This window comes from Diabrotica virgifera, chromosome 5, assembly GCF_917563875.1.
Source record: "Diabrotica virgifera virgifera chromosome 5, PGI_DIABVI_V3a".
Classification (NCBI taxonomy): domain Eukaryota; kingdom Metazoa; phylum Arthropoda; class Insecta; order Coleoptera; family Chrysomelidae; genus Diabrotica; species Diabrotica virgifera.
Genome location: NC_065447.1, coordinates 115,659,305 through 115,677,524, shown reverse-complemented (window position 1 = coordinate 115,677,524; position 18,220 = coordinate 115,659,305). Strand labels below are relative to the sequence as shown.

Below are 18,220 nucleotides of genomic sequence, written 5' to 3'. Positions count from 1 at the left end.
TTAAAAAATTTAAAAATAATCAAAATTCGAGTAATACAAATAAATTACCAAATCCAACTGTAGCATTACAAATATTAGATAATATGTCAATCTCTAATATAGATCCTAGCTTTAATATTCTCCCTTCAACAGTAATTACTGAACCATTCTCTATGGCAGAGATACAAAACATTTTAAACATAAAAAAGGATAAAGCCTCTGGTTTAGATAAAATTTCCTACTCAATGATCAAAAATCTTCCTAATATTGCTTTGACATTACTTTTAGAGTTTTATAATAAACTTTTATTAACAGCGACTATTCCATATCAGTGGAAACAAATATTAATAATACCTATATTAAAACCACTGAAAAATATAGGATTGTGGGAGAATTATAGACCTATTGCATTGTCATCATGTGTGGGAAAAATAATAGAAAATCTTATAAAAAATAGGTTAGAGTGGTTTATAGAGGGCAATAGATTACTGCCTAAATTACAGATAGGTTTTAGAAGAGGAAAAGGAAGTATGGAGGCAGTAAATCTACTAACACATAAAGTATTGGAAGCCTTTAGTAAGAATAAAAAGTTAATTGCAGTATTTTTGGATATCAAAGCAGCTTATGATAATGTTAATATATATTTGATGTATGAAAAACTAATAGAGATGAATATTCCGATCGATTTAGTAAATCTTATTTTTGCATTTTTAAATAATAGGGAAATTTTTATTAAAGATTGTAAGAATAATATAATTGGCCCAAAGGTATCCAATTTAGGTTTAGCGCAGGGATCCCCACTAAGCCCCACATTATTTAACATCTATACCAAAAATATTCACAAAATTCCATTAGGTAGGGCTCAATTAATTCAATATGCAGATGATATAGTTATGACAATAGTAGGTGAAGATCCAAATAAACTAATAACAGAGATAAATGATAATTTAAAAAAGATTCATGCTTGGGTAACTGAGCATAATTTACAAATTTCTATTAATAAATCATCAGCTGTATTGTTCAGAAAAAGGAAAAGTTACAAATATATTCCTTATATTATGTATAATAATAATATAATTCACTGGTCGGAATCAGTTAAATACTTAGGGGCTAATTTAACTGGGTCTTTAAACTGGTCAGAGTTCATTCAGAATACTTGCAATAAATCGGAGAAGGGGCTTAATATAATGAGAGCATTATGTGGAACCTGGTGGGGATCGGATCCTAAGACCCTAATAACCATTTATAAAGGTTTAGTGAGATCACATCTAGACTATGCTGGTAGTATCTTAACACCTGGAAACAAAACGGTTTTAAAAAAATTGGATTCCATACAATTTCAAGCTTTAAGAATTGTTACTGGTTGTATGCGTTCAACTCCTACAAATGCATTATTATCTGAATGTGGTGAAATGTCTCTAGAATATAGAAGAAAAATTCTTTCTATGAAAATGTTACTTAAAATTAAAGAACTAAAGGGTAATCCATTGGAGGAAATAATTAATAATATTACAAATTATTGTAAATCAAATATTGGCTATTGGAAATATAGACAATATCCATATTTAATAGAAGCAAACATTAATTCCCAAAATGAAATTATAAATATTAAACAATCAGAAATAAATCCTATTTATGAAATAGAATTAAAATATCTTGTAGAACCAGTCAATATTATATCATCTAAAGTTACCAAAACAGAAATTTATAGTCAACAAAAGTTTTATAATGAATTTTGTGAAAAATATCATACATATACATGGATTTACACTGATGGTTCAGTGGATCCCATATTAAATACTTCAGGTATGGGTGTACATATCCCATCCTTAGAGTATAATTTTTCTGCCAAGTTATTTAGCCATATTCAAATTTGTAATGCTGAAATAATCGCAATAAATAAAGCAGTATCAATTTGCATAGAAAAAAATATTAACAAAGCTATCATTTTTACAGATTCTCAAAGTGCTATCCAGAAAATTAATAACAAAACTTTAAAGGTAGTAAATGGTTGTTCAGGAATGACAAAAAGACTTATATTAGAAGCAAAAAATATTAATTTAGATATTATCATTGCATGGATCCCAGGGCATTCCGGAGTATTAGGAAATATTAAAGCTGATTCACTTGCTAATGTAGGTCGTTGTCTCAATTGTCCAGTAAACATAAAGGTGGAGAAAGATGACTATTTTCCCTTTTTTAAAAAAATGTACTGGGATGAATTTAAAAAAGAGTGGAAGGAATCTTTTAAATATAAAGGTATTTGGTATCAACAGCTACAACCAGTTTTCAAAAATAGTCCTTGGTATCTTAATGTTCCTTACATAGATAGAAGACATATAACAACTATTATCAGAATGCGTACAGGTCACTGTTTGGTTCCAAATCACCTATTTAAAATGGGGATAGTAGAACATCCTTATTGTGAATGTGGTCAATTAGCAGATTTACAACATGTGATTCTTGAATGCCCTATTAATACTGTGCAAAATTTTGATTTATATAATGAATTAGCTAAAAATGGGTGCCCAACACCTATATCCCTTACAACCCTTCTTTATAAACCGCAGTTGGTTCTTATTAAACTTTTAATACATTTTTTGAATATACACAAAATTAAGTTATGAGGAAAGTAAAATATTGAAAATAAATTAATAACATAAATGAATATATTATAAATAATTTGAAAAATATGTCAAAAGTACACGTGAAAATATAATTCGTATATCCGAATAATATAATCTTTTGTTTCTATATAAACATTCTGTAATCACCTGGGTCTTTCACTATACCTATCTGAGGCAACAACATGGGATTGTGTAATGGTCAGGTGTTGCCCTGTATAAGACAAGTTTGTGCCTTTGTTGTATTTATTCCATGCCAACTCAAAATTGCCTGTAAATAAGATATAGAAGAATAAGATTGTGTAATGATCGGCAGTTACTCCTGAGAGAAAAAAGTTTGTGTCTTGTTATATTTGTCCCATGCCAACTCAAAATTGCCAGTAAACTCAAAAAAAAAGTAGAAGAATAAGATTGTGTAATGGTCGGCAGTTGCTCCTGAGAGCAAAGTTTGTGTCTTTGTTGAATTTGTCCCATGCCAACTCAAAATTGCCAGTAAACTAAAAAAGAAGTAGAAGAATAAGATTGTGTAATGGTCGGCAGTTGCTCCTGAGAGCAAAGTTTGTGTCTTTGTTGAATTTGTCCCATGCCAACTCAAAATTGCCAGTAAACTAAAAAAGAAGTAGAAGAATAAGATTGTGTAGTAGTCGGCAGTTGCCCTTGAGAGAGTAAAGTTTAATGTCGTTGGAAAAAAAAAAGTTAAGTTTTTGTATTTGTCCCATGCCAACTCAAAATTTCTCCTAAATCAAAGAAGAAAAAGAACATTGTGTATTGATAGACAGTTGCCCCCTTAGACAAGGAAAGAGAGGTTGCAGCGTGAAATTTTTTTATCTTGTCATGTTTGTCCCACACCAACCAAAATTTCTAGTTAACTAAAGAAGAAGAAGAAAAAGATGAAGAAGAAGAAGAAACAAATTGTACAATGTACTAACTCCAAATTGTAAGTGAATAAGGGATTTTTCCCTTGTTCCGAGACGATGAGCTGGCCAAATACCCAAGTAGGTGGAGGCCAATAAACTGAAAAAGAAGAAGAAGAAGTTAAAATTGTCACTGATTGTCAGTGTCTGACTGACAATATATGCTGACAATATTATATTCGGCTGAGTGCGTTGTAAGACAAAGTAGATTTGGAAAATATTACCACGGCATTGTGTTCATTTTTTTCGAATCCTGAAAAAACCAATGAATATTTTTGAAAAATTTAAGCGCATATATTTGAAATTAAAAGTCACACTAAATTTTCTCTTAGTTTTTCACCCCTGTAACTTATTAAAATAAACATTATAGAAGTTCTCAGGGACTTTCGGCCCTCGCTAATAACGTAATCTTTCATTCCGCGTTTAAATTTTTCAAAAACACTTATTAGTTTTCTCAGGATTCGAAAAAAATGAATCGCCATTTGAATAGCATTGCAGTCGAAAATACGTACCGATCCTCTTAAACACACTACCTGGTGAAACACACATCTACGGACAAAAACAAAGGCCAATATCTATAGGACAGTAGTTAGGCCAACTACTACCTTATGACTTACACTGTGGAAACAAGACCTGACATCACAAGACAAAAAGACTGATGGAAACGTGTGAAATGAAAATATCACAGGAGAATTTATGGGATAGACAACGTAGCACAGACCTCAAGCAAAGCTGTAATATAGAAAATATAAATGACGGGACACTGAAAAGAAAAAAGAATGGTATAGCCATGTAAGCCAAATGGAAGATGGAAGACTGGCAAGGACAGCACGAGACAGACACCAAACGGCCGAATAGGTATAGTATACTGCCGTGTTAAGGTAAAAGGCAGTAAGTGACATTTTTGTCAAAAATGAGATATTAATGTATTCTACTTAAGTGGTAACTGCTCTTACTTTTACAAAGGGTTTGGTGCACATTTATAGTCAACTTATACCAGAACTAGCAATGGCAAAAAGCAGTAACTAACAAAGAAACTCTCAATGCGATGGTAACAGGCAGTATCCAACGTAATAACTAATTACTGCTGTTTGCCTGCACAGAGATCTGGAACATAATTTTTAATAAGAATGTAAACGGCAGTATCTACTTAGTAAAGTAGATACTGCTATTTTCCTTCACATTTGTAATCAAAGTTTGTATTACCTATATCATGGCATAAGGCAGTATGTTCTCAGATACTACCATTTGCGTATATATCACCTGATTTAACATCCGTTAAAATAAACACATGACATCGCGCAGAAAGTGTAATTTGCAGTTCCTGCTCGTACTTAGATTTGTTTCTACTGTTTGAAGTGTATGTAAGATATTGTATTTTGTGGAGTTCACCAAAAGTAGTCAAATAATATGTTCACCTCACGGGGTAAATATTTAGTGTCCTTAATAATACAAGCAGAAGCATCAGCTCAAGATGGTAGGTATATTTATGTTTTTACTGTTACCAGTATACTGGTACCTGTGTACAAAAACAAGGGAGATATACAACAATGTACAAACTACAGGGCTATAAAACTGCTTAGCCGCACCATGAAAATATGGGAAAGAGTAATTGATAGACGGATACGTGAAGAGACCGCAATATCCGAGAATCAATTTGGCTTTATGCAGGGCAGATCAACAACAGATGCAATTTTCATTATAAGGCAGTTGATGGAAAAATACAAGAGGGAGAAGAGAAACAAACGATGTCGTGTTAGTAGGAAATAGTGAGAGAGACTTAGAACAAAAACTGGAACAGTGGAGGCAAGCTCTGGAGGAAAAAGGTTTAAAACTTAGTAGGACAAAAACAGAGTATTTGGAATGTTCATGTGAAGATGGAGTTACTTCAAATAAAATGGTATCTTTGGATGGTGAACTGATTGTAAAACGCAATAGTTTTAAGTACCTGGGATCGGTATTACAGAGTAATGGAGAAATAGATGGAGATGCATGCAGTAGAATTAGGGCTGGATGGATGAAGGGGAAAGAAGCGAGTGGTGTGTTGTGTAACAGAAAAATTCCAATGAAGCTGAAGGAAAAATTCTATAAAACAGCCATAAGACCGGCTATGATGTACGGAACTGAATGTTGGGCAGTGAAAAAAAAAGAGGAACAACGAATGCATGTGGTGGAAATGAGAATGCTTAGATGGATGAGTGGAGTGAAAAAGAAGGATAAAATTAGAGATGAGTATATTAGAGGAAGTCTAGGTGTGGCACCAATTGATGCCAAAATGAGAGAGCATAGGTTAAGATGGTTTGGTCATGTTCAACGTCGAGACGTTAATCACCCAATACGAAGAATAGCTGAAATGCAGATTCCTGGAAGGAGTAGGAGAGGAAGACCAAAGAAGACCTGGGGGGAGACGATAAGGCAGGACATGTTGGTAAAGGGGATTGACATTGATATTACCCAAGATAGAATTGTGTGGAGAAATGCAATTAGGGAAGCCGACCCCGCATAGGGATAAGGCAAAGAGAATGATGATACATTACGTAAATCCCAAATCATGATTTACAAAGTTTGTACATTGTAAATCATTATTCGGGAATGCTCCTCGTAACATTCAAGTGTCTTGGTTTTTTTATTTCTAGTGCATGTTGATTTTGAATTTAGTATAGATATGTGCAAATTTAAGGAAGGATAAGAGGTAAAAACGTTTAAAATATTGTTAAAAGTTTGTGTGTATTTAAAATTTTTTTTTGTTTAAAAACTTTTAATACCTATATTCTGAAACACGAAATACAAAATGTGTTAGGTAAACATTTTTTTCTACGAGCGTGCTAAAATGTCTACTTTCGCGCACGCATTTTAGTTTAGAAAGTTTCACTTTTCCGCACGCGTGTTACTTTTTCGCACGCGTGTTACTTTTCCGCACGCGGTTTTTACTTTTCCGCACGCGTGTTAATTTAGATATGTTAATATGGCCTTAAAGTAATTACAATACATGCAATAAACTAATATTTAGATATTATTTACTAATTTATTTCAAATATGTCTTATTGTGTTCCTGTTTTAACGAAATTAACGCGATAATTCGATGAAATAAAAGTATTTTGACACAATATTCGAAAGTCAAATCGGTAGACAATAACAGTCGATTTGAATCATCGTCATGGAAACCAAGATCGTCGTTATGCTAAGTAATTATATTGAAAGTTTGGTTTTGACCACCTTGTCAAAGAATTATTTATTTTCATATTAATTAAATTAATTGATTAAGATTTGGTAATTTTTTAAAGACTCTTAGAAAAAATATTGTTCCTAACTCTTGCAGAAAGTCTCTTTTCCGCACTCGACTGCTTGCCGAACTCCCGCTTCGCGTCGTTCGGCAAACTGCAGTCGCGTGCGGAAAAGAATGACTTTCTGCACTTGTTAGGAAAATAACTATTATCCCGGTACTGATTCGTTAAATTGATAAACATAATTTCAATTATAACTGTAATAACAGTTAGTTTCCACGTTAATAAAAATAAAGAGAATACTTTAATTTTGACGTTACGAATTGTCCGTTACGAATTTGTATAATTACGACCTGTCGCCGTTACGAAGTGTCGCTGTTACGAATTGTCGCCGTTACGAGTTATCCGTTACCACTTGTCCGGTTACGAATTGTTGCGTTACGAGATGTCTGGTCAGTCACGATTTAGTCCAGAGAAATAAGGATTTTCTCAGGACACTCAAATATCCAGGTAGCTGACTACTTTTTTAGTTATTGTAGACCTACAGGAGGAAAACAGATCTGTTTTCTGCCTAGAGTTCCCGTCCTTTTTATTCATTAACAATTTAGTGCAAAAAAATGCGATTTTTTCGATTTGCAAAAAACGCACCCCAAAAAGCTACATAGTTGACATAACATTACAAAATTTGATTTTTTAAAACATTGAAAAAGTTTAAAAATGCCGATTTTTAAATGTGAAAAGTCAATTTGTTGCTTCGGAAATTGCAAAATAAACGAAGATCAATATTTGTTAATAACTTTTACTAAATTTAACTTAGAATTTTAGGGTTTCCTTAAAGTTGGGTATTTTGGTACCTAACAAACCCTCAAAATTTGAGATCGATCCATTAATTAGTTTACAAATTGTTCTATTTCTTTATCCCAAAGACCTTTGTTTTGCAATAATATAAGACAGAAAATAATAAATATAGGGCAATTCTGCGTATGCCAAATGAAAGTAGAAGAGTGATAGTATCACCATGTATTAAAAAAGATAAAAAGAATTAATTATTAACATATTCAAAAATGCTAATGCCAAATTTTTTAAATTTTGTAGTTTATAAACATTTAGAATAACTTTAAAAATATTGTCCGTAGAAACAATATTCTTATACATTCGAAAAGCTAGTATTTTAACACGAAGTTTTAAATAAAAAAAATTAGCCGGGGTTCATTTGGGACAAACTTAGCCATGTGTTTTTTAAATCACAGCTAATTTGTTTATAATAATTGAGGAATCTCATTGATGGCATTCTAAAGAATGGGATTTTTATTTTTTGATAAAAAATTTGCACAAATATTGTACCTTCACAGCATCCTCTACGAATTTTCAAAAATGTATTTCAAACGGTTACTAGGGGGAACCTACAAATCCACCGAGTTAAAATACCGAAAAAGCAATTTCAAACTAATACAACTTTCTGTATAATGTATTTTTATCTTTTTTTTTTAATTGTATATATTTTCTATGTACATTAGAAATATGCAATTAGTTTATAAATTTAATAATCAATACATAGTCTAATTTATTTAAACAATTCTTGAAAAAATAATTTTTTTCCAAAAATCTATTTTTTTTTTCATAGCATCATTAATGATCATGGAAAAAGTTAACGGACACTGTAATAAATAAATTATTTTTATTAGATAATTATTTATTGAAGATAATTTATTTATTAAAGTATACCTTAACTTTTTCTATGATTAATAATGATCTTCTTCTTTAAGTACCGTGCCCAAATTTTTAGGCGTGGGTAGCTTCCATAACAATTTGCCGATATCGTTCTCGATCTTGTGCGACATGTAACAATTGATCTGCTGATAAGCCAGTCCATTGACGAAGGTTTCGGAGCCATGAATATTTCTTTCGACCAATTCCTCTTTTTCCGTCGATCTTTCCATTGAATATTAACTGCAGCATCCTGTATCTGCTACCTCTCATTATATGCCCCAGATATTCAAGTTTTCTCTTTTTTATCATCTTCATTAAGTCACCTTCGCCTTGACCTACTCTGTTTAAGACTTCTCTGTTTGAAATGCGTTGAACCCAAGATATTCTGAGCATTCTACGATACGACCACATCTCAAAGGCTTCTAATTTGTTCATCGTGTTAACCTTCATGATCCAGGTTTCACATCCATATAGTAATACAGGATACCCATAACATTTTAGAAACTTGATTCTTAGTTGTAAGTTCAGCTGAGAGTTGCTCAGAATAGATCTAAGTTTCATAAATGCTCCTCTTGCAATTTCTATACGAGTTTTAATTTCTTCATCCGGATTTAGTGTCTCGTTTATCCAACATCCTAGGTATTTAAAATGGTTAACTTTTGTTATTGATTCATCATTGACAATTAGTTGCATAGTTGCAATAATGATAGTATCATTAAAAACATACATTTTTGGGATAAAATTATTTTTTCAAAAATTGTCTAAACAAATTAGACTGTTTATTAATTAATATATGTCTAGACAAATTGCATTTTTGTAATGTACAGAAAAATTACATACATATTAAAAAAAGAAATATCAAAATCTATTCAGTAGATTCCGGGATATAGAAAACGATATTAGTTAAGTTGCTTTTTTAGTCATTGAACTGTACATTTGTTGACTCCCAACTCCCCCTTTACTTAACATGACTAGTCAGCAATTGAACTACATTTTTAAAAATTCTTATAAAATACCAGCTTTTCGAATATGTAGAATGATTTTTTCTGCGAACAATATTTTTAAAGTTATTCTAACTGTTTATAAACTACAAAATTTGAAAAATTTGGCATTAGGATATTTGACTATATTAGATAATTTTTTATCTTTTTTTAGTAAATTTTGATAGTATCACTTCTTTACTTTTATTTGGCATAGGCAGAATTGCCCTCTCTTCATTATTTTCTGTTTTGTGTTATTAGTCCATTCTCTCACGGTTTTTGCTCTAAATTTTAAAAAACCGATTGGATTGACATGAAATTTGGCATACGTATAGCTTACGTGTCAAAGAAAAAAAGTGATATTGTGCCGATGTGTGCTTTTGCCCTGGGGGTGACTTTTACCCTCTCTTGGGGGTGAAAAAATATATGTCCAAAGTAAGTCCGGAAATGGGTAAACTGACTAATTTTAAGTAACTTTTGTTCTATAGAGCTTTTTTGCCAAGTCAACACTTTTCGAGTTATTTGCGAGTGAATATGGTCATTTTTCAACAAAATAACCACATTTTTAGACGGTTTTTCGCAAATAACTCAAAAAGTAAGTCTTTTTTTTGAAAAAAACGTTCTTAGCAAAAATATAGCTTATAAAAAAGTAAAAAAAAAATGGTGTACGCGTTAGGTCTCTATATCTCGCAGAACCAGAGTTATAGCCAATGAAAAATAGATTCATATTCACCAAATTTTAAATAGAATATTTCGACGTGAAATATCCAAAAAACTAAGCACTTTTTGGGGAAACTCATTATAACTTTTTTAAAGTGTTTAAAAAAGCTTTATTTCTGTTTTTACAAAAAGTTTCTAGCATTAAATTTAAGCAAGTTACGCTCAAAATAAAGTTGGTCCCTTTTGTTTTTGCAAAAAAAAAATCGGTAAGATTACCCCAAATTATTTTACTTATGTTGTGTTTATATGATCTGTAAGTTTCATCGATTCAAACTGCTTACTTTTGAAAAAATTTGGTTTCAAAATAAAATTTTTAAAAATTAAAATTTTGAAAAATATGCTTTTTTTCAAAATAACCTAAAAATTGTTAGAGATACCAAAAACCTCGAAAAACAAAAAAAAGTCGTATTTTCTTCTCTGAATATCATGTATTTTTTTGTTTTTCTGTTAGACAAAAATTGATTAAGATTTGGTGTTTCTAAATTTGCATGCATTCGTGATCAGTGACTCGTTCAACCCGTTTTAACTACAGCCCTTTCAATAATAAGGACTTTAAACCGATGAAACTTACAGATCATATAAACAATATATACACGAGTCAAGAAACTTGTGAAGTCGTAACGATTAAGTTCATTTAAGATACTATTTAGGGGGTGATTTTCTCGATTTTTTTACCAAAACCAAAAGGGACTAATTTTATTTTGAGCGTAACTTGTTTAATTTTTATGCTAGACATTTTTTTTATAAAACAAAAATGAAGCTTCTTTAAACACTTTAAATAAGTTGTAATGAGTTTTCCTCGAAATGTGCTTCATTTTTGGTTATTTCACGTCAAAATATTCCATTTGGAATTTGACGAATATGAACCTATTTTTCATTAGCTATAACTCTGCTTCTACTAGGTGTAGAGACGTGATATATACACCATTTTTTAAAAATTTTTACAGGCTATATTTTTGTTAGAAATGTTTTTTCGACAAAATACTTACTATTTGAGTTATTTGCGAAAAACCGTCTAAAAGCGTGGTTATTTTGTTGAAAAAATGAACATATTCACTGCCAAATAACTCGAAAAGTATTGACTTAGTGAAAAAACTCTATAGAACAAAAGTTACTTAAAATTACCAGTTTATCCATTTCCTGGCTTTCTTTGGACGAATATGTTGTCACCCCCAAGAGGGGGTGAAAACCACCCCCAGGGCAAAAGCACATATCGGCACAATATCACTTTTTTTCTTTGACTTGTTAGCTATGTGTATGCCAAATTTCATGTCAATCCAAGCGGTTCTTTAAAATTTAGAGATTTTGCAATATTTTACCGTTAAAGAACGGACTATATTGCAAAATAAAGGTCTCTGGAATAAACAAATAGAATAACTTTTAAACTAATTAATGGATCGGTCTCAAACTTTGAGCGTTTGTTAAGTACCCCAGTACTCAACTTTGGGTGAAACACTAAATTTCTAAGGTAGTTTTAGTAAAAGATATTAACAAGTAACCCTTTTCACTTATTTTGCAGTTTGCGTAGCAACAAATTAACTTTTTAAATTTTAAAAATCGCCATTTTGAAGGGTTTTCAATGTTCTAAAAAATTGAATTTTGTTATGTCATGTCAAATATTTAGCTTTTTAATGGGGTGCAAAATATCGAAAAAAATCGCGTTTTTTGCACTAAAATGTTTACTAAATGTTTACTAAATGTACTAAATGTTTACTAAAATAATTAAAAAACGGACGCCAACTCTAGGCAGGAAACAGGTTTTCTTCCTATATGTCTACAATAACTAAAATAGTAGTCAGCTACCTGGATTTTTGGGTGTCCCGAATATGATCTATCTCTTGCTTATTTCCCTGGAGTAATTGTATACAGGGTGATTCATTAAGAATGTCTAATCTCTGAGTTGTAGATTCTAGAACTCAGAGATTGGACATTGTTTGATTTAAGAATTTAAAAATTATTTGTACGCACTAATTTAAAAGTATTTGACTATTTTTTCATATTTGTCAAAAAGCGTAGGTATTGTACACCCTAATAAATAATGTTTAATAAATGTATGTGGTTGCTACCAAAGGCGTACGATAGGGGTAATTGAATAGTTGAGCCTTCACAAATTCTACGTCACTGAAGTTTTCGATATAGGTATTTGAATTTAAAAAGGAAGGGGCACAAGGCACAATACATTAATCAAAATAGCTGTGCTGTATCATTTTCAGCTTCAAATATGTCGAAAAATAGGCAATGAATTTATCGTTACGAATAGAGATTAATTATATTGTACATATAAACTATTGAAGAATCGAAACATTGTGCTAATAGGCCAGGATAATAACCCAAATAGGTCTGGATACCGCGTATGAAAAAAAAGTTGATTAATAGCAAGCTGAAAATTTGTTAATAGCTTAAGGGTGTCTAGTCGGACAAACTTTGATATATGGGAACACTGGAACAGGGGAAGTTTTATTTGTGGAACAGGTTAAAAATTTGGAACGGTCAGACCACGAAAACGGCACATGTATTTTGTCCGACAGAACAGACTTAAACTCTCCGAACAGAGATTAAACTCTCATGCAAAAATCAGGCTGCTATTTATCACCAAATGGGCGTTTTAATGAGTGGAACATGTAGAATATGTCAAATGACAGGAATTATGACAGGTGATAAATAGCAGTCTGATTTTTGCATGAGAGTTTAATCTCTGTTCGGAGAGTTTAAGTCTGTTCTGTCGGACAAAATAAATGTGCCGTTTTCGTGGTCTGACCGTTCCAAATTTTTAACCTGTTCCACAATTAAAACTGCTCCTGTTACAGTGTTCCCATATATCAAAGTTTATCCGACTAGACACCCTTAAACTATTAAAAAATTTTCAGCTTGCTATTAATCAACTTTTTTTTCATACGCAGGATCCAGACCTAAAAAGTATAACCTGTTCGTGACACTCGAACAGCCAGAGTACTGAAACATTTTTTCGACAGGTAATACATTCGACAGTACAAACATCTTCGAGTGCATGGAAAAAGCTTTAAAATGACTGGTTACAAAGATGGATATACTTATTTATTGTTAATATAATTGAGAAAAAAGGTCTTAATTGCAAAAAAATTAATTTCGCAATAACTTTACTATTGCAAAAATTAGTGCACAGCTTTGAAAGTTTTGTCAAATGAGGATTCTTTGGTGCGTAATATGTGACAATAATTTCGAAGCGATTCATTCAGCTGTTTAAATTTTATTCAAATTGTTTATCCAAAAGAGCTTTTTTGCAATAACATAAGTCAGAAAAACATAATGTTAGAACCATTCTGCAGGTGTCAAATGAAAGATCATAAACTAATCTTTTAAACTAGTTTACGAAAAGTTAACAAATGCATTTATTAGTAATAAATAATTATGCAAATATCTCGTCAAATTTTTCCTTATAAACAGTTTGAATAACTTTCTTGTTATGGCCGGTACAAAATTTTTTTTACACATTCTAAAAGGTCAATTATGGCCAAAATTAGCAACATGTTTTTTAAGTTCACAGCTAATTTGTTTATAATAAATAAGGATCGAAAATAGCGCCCTTTTGCTTTCAAAGACACGAAGTATTCATAAAAAATTTTGGTTGTATATGCTCTTCAAGGGAGTCGTCACTAAAGCTTCAAAAATGAAGTTCAAACGCGACCCGCTTGCAACCGACGAAGTAGAAGCATAAAATCCGTGCGACCTAAAATTGAAATATCAACTTCAAAATCCTACATTTTTTTGTATCTTGGGAACCAACCAATGGATTTTAATGTTTTTTTTTATTTTTATGTACTTTTAGCGTACTTTACAAATATGGAGTCAGTTAATTCGTAAATTATAATAAAAAATATAATTTGTTTAAACAAAAAAAACATTTTATTTAATTTTTTACCGTGTTTTAGGTGCACAATTATAAATGTAAAACACTGTACGTATTTGAAAATAAAAAAAAAATTAATGTTTGTTTTTATTATAATTTCATAACGTTTTCACATATTTTTTTTTATTTAGCTAATGCCTCGACAACTAATGGCCATTGCCATGGTAGGTAGAGTGAATTTTTTCAGTTAGGTATCTAGTATCATGTGTAGTGTGTGTGTTGAGTAAGTGTCTTATTACTTTGCAAAGTCGACGTCATTATCTTTGCAAAGAGACGATAATTGTATCCGAAGGTCTGCGGTCCCTCCGGTGAGTACCGATTCCACAGGGGCAGAAACTATTTTTATTTATTAATTTATAATAAACAAAAAATTTCTGAACCTGGTGAAGTTCGAGCTCACGACCATTCGGACCTTTCGATCCAAAGGTAGGCGCTCTTACCACTGAGCCACAGAGGGGGTTTTAAGACATGTAAATGATTTGTTAAATAGGCAATTAAAAGATTCAAATTACTGCAACTCTAAACAAATTTATAGAGTAAATGCCGCACTTTTATTAAAATTTTTCTTTTTTATATAGTAATTTATACAGAGTGAGTCTGTAATTTGGAATAAATTCAATAGCTCAATACTAATTGTTCTTTTTTTGAAAAATTCTCAGATCTGTCAGTTAGTATTTCAAATCGAAAATTTTTACATAAAATAATAATGTATAGAGGGTGTCCCAATTTAGAGATATGACGTCATCGTTGATTTTCTTAAATGGCAACCCTCTCATTTTGATAGCTATTTTAATAGGGTGTGTAAAGTTATACATAACTGCAAAATATCAAATTTTTATTTCCTACCATTTACAAGATAATAAAAAATAACAAAATTATGTCTGCAATTTGGATTAAAGTCAGTAGTTCAAATACTAATTGTTTTTTTGAAAAATTCTCAGAACTGTCCATTAGTATTTCAAATCGAAATTTTTTACATACAATAATAATGTATACAGGCTGTCCCAATTAAGAGATATGACGTCATCGTTGATTTTCTTCAATGGCAACACTGTTATTTTGATAGCTATTTTGATAGAGTGTGTAAAGTTATACATAACTGCAATATATCAATTTTTTATTCCGTACCATTTACAAGATAATACAACATAAATTTAAATCTCTAAATTGGGACACCCTGTATACATTATTATTGTATGTAAAAAAAATTCGATTTGAAATACTAATCGAGAGGTCTGAGCATTTTTCAAAAAAAAACAATTAGTATTTTAACTATTAAGTTAATTCCAAATTACAGACATAACTTTATTTTTTATTATCTTGTAAATGGTAGTAAATAAAATTTGATATTTTGCAGTTATGTATAACTTTACACGCCCTATCTAAATAGCTATCAAATAACAGTGTTGCGATTTAAGAAAATCAACGGTGACGTCATATATCTAAATTGGAACAACCTGAATACAGTATTATTGTATGCCAAAAATTTAGATTTGAAATTCTAATTGACAGGTCTGAGTATTTATCAAAAAGACAATCAGTATTTGAACTATTGAATTTATTCCAAATTACAGACTCACTCTTTATATATATTTATTACAATTTTTTATCAATTATTACACACATAACATTATAGTTTTGCACCTAAAATATGGTAAAAAAACTGTTTTTGAAAAAAATAATTTTTTTAAACAAATTAAATTGTTTATTACATAATTTATGAATCAACTGACTCCATATTTGTAAAGTACGCTAAAAGTACATACAAATTAAAAAAAAATTTAAAACCCATTGGCTGGTTCCCAAGATACAAAAAACTGTAGGATTTTGATGTTGATATTTCAATTCTAGGTCCCACGGATTTTATGCTTTTACTTCGTCGGTTGCAAGCGGGTCGCGTTTGTACTTCATTTTTGAAGCTTTATTGACGACTCCCTTGAAGAGAAAATAAAACCAAAATTTGTTTTTTAATACTTTGTGTTTTTGAAATCGAAAGAGCGCTATTTTCGATCCTTATTTATTATAAACAAATTAGCTATGAATTTTTAAAAAAATGTTGCTAACTTTGGTCCTAATTGACCTAGGCTAACTTATTTGTTTAAAAGTTCGTGTAAAAATGCCATCTTTTAGAATGTGTGAAAAAAATTTTGTACCGGCCATAACAAGAAATTTATTCAAACTGTTTATAAGGAAAAATTTGACGAGACTTTTGCATAATTATTTGTTACTAATAAGTGCATTTTTTATTAACTTTTTTTAAACAAGTTTGAAAGTTTAGCTTATGATCTTCCATTTGACACCTGCAGAATGGTTCTAACATTATGTTTTTCTGACTTATGTTATTGCAAAAATAAGCTCTCTGGGGCCTGGGAAAAACAATTTGAATAAAATATAAACAATTAAATGATTCGCTTCGAAATTTTTGTCTCATATTACGCACCAAAGAACCCTCATTTGACAAAAATTTCAAAGCTCTACACTAGTTTTTACAATAGTTATTGCAACATTAATTTTTTTGCAATTTAGACCTTTTTCTCAATTATGTTAACAGTAAATAAGTATATTATCCTTTGTATTACGTCATTTTAAAGCTTTTTCCATGCTCTTTAAGATGTTTGTTCTAAAGTAACCATAAGGTCCAGTGTTTTCCCTTGATTTGAAAAAAAAGGAAAAAAGGCCGTTTTTGACACTAAATTGTTTATAAATTAAAATGGCCGCCAGATCCTACGCAGGAAATAGTTACAATTTGATCTTATAGGTATTACCTGTCGAAAAAACGCTTCAGTAGCCTGGGTGCTCGAGTGTCATGGAAATAAACCTTATTACCCTGGACTATAAAATAGCAATTCCATCTGTTACATAGAATTTGGGAAGGGTCAACCATGCACTGTCTCCTGTTGTACGCCTCTGGTATTAGCCAGAAACGTTTGTTTATCATAATTTAGTAGGGAGTACAGTACTTACACTTTGTGCCAAGTATTACAAGGATATCTCAAGTAGTTTTAAAGTATTGGATAAAAATATATATTTAATTTTTAAATAAAACACTCTGTCACTCAGTAAGGAGCCAAAATTTATTTAAGTGATTTGGGTTAAATCTTTATATTTTGAGGTCAAAAATCTACAACTCAGAGATTGGATATTCTTAATGAATCACCCTGTATATTTTCAAAAACTCGTCAAGTATTGGCATTTCCTGAGAAAACTTATTTCTCTGGAAATTGAACAATTGAACTAAAAAGACTCGAAATAAAAAAATATTCAGATTTACGTTAATAATATAGAATAGATTACTATTTCGAGCGCAGACCTCTCATGGACAAGAGAAGCAGAGGCAGACGACCAACACGCTGGACACACGACACAAAAAGAGTAAATGGTAGATGCTATTAGCACAAGATCGAACTTCCTGGAAACGTGCTGAGCTTATGTCCTTATGCAGTGGACAAGAGAAGAAGCTGGATGATGATGCTGATTTCGAGCAATAGTAGATAAAGTATTGAATATTATACAATTAGTGCTAACGTTCTAGGAGCAGAAAGTGCTACAATATGTAATTTTCTTAAGATGATCAGAAAAGGAGTTAATATATAAATATATAAAGAAATTTAACTATGAAGACCGATCGTACATGGAAAATAAGCAAAACAAAAAATGTGTATCTAAATAATCAAAACAATAACTATAATATACATACCTGTTACGATGCCACTAAGAATTGCTGTATTCGCCATTATGCCAGTCACAATGATCTCCGTATACGAATATAACAAACTACAACTACTAGGTTCTCCCTTTATCCTCTTCTGACCATTTGGCTAGTTCACCGAATAAATTTATTTATTATTTGCTATCAGCCTTGAGTAATTAAAAATATATTGCTTTTAATAATTACTAATATTTATCCAAATTTTTAATTAATATTATTAATATGGAATTTTATTTGTCGGCGGTAAAACTTTAAAGAGTCAATAAAAAATTTTAATTATTGAACAGATAATTCGACTTATGCTTAAATTTTAAGACTATTTTATTTCATTTGGTGATATTATATCAGTTATGTAACTTTTATATACTTGCTTGGTTGAAAAATCATCAATTTGTTTTGTTAGTGTATAAGATATTGTTTGCTCGGACCGTTACTGATACGACCAAAACAAATATTTTTAAATCTTGTACTAAA

The 18,220-nt window shown here is 30.9% G+C and overlaps 1 protein-coding gene across 1 annotated transcript in view; it reads right to left on the bottom strand.

Annotated features, from left to right (window-relative positions):
- LOC126885109 (facilitated trehalose transporter Tret1-like) overlaps positions 1 to 17,879 on the bottom strand; it is an 85,667-nt gene extending 67,788 nt beyond the window's left edge. The window contains exon 1 of the mRNA XM_050651536.1: positions 17,735 to 17,879. Within this exon, the coding sequence (XP_050507493.1) occupies positions 17,735 to 17,771 (37 nt within the window). The 5' untranslated portion in view covers positions 17,772 to 17,879. The remainder of the gene's footprint in view (positions 1 to 17,734) is intronic.
- Positions 17,880 to 18,220: the final 341 nt, after the last annotated feature.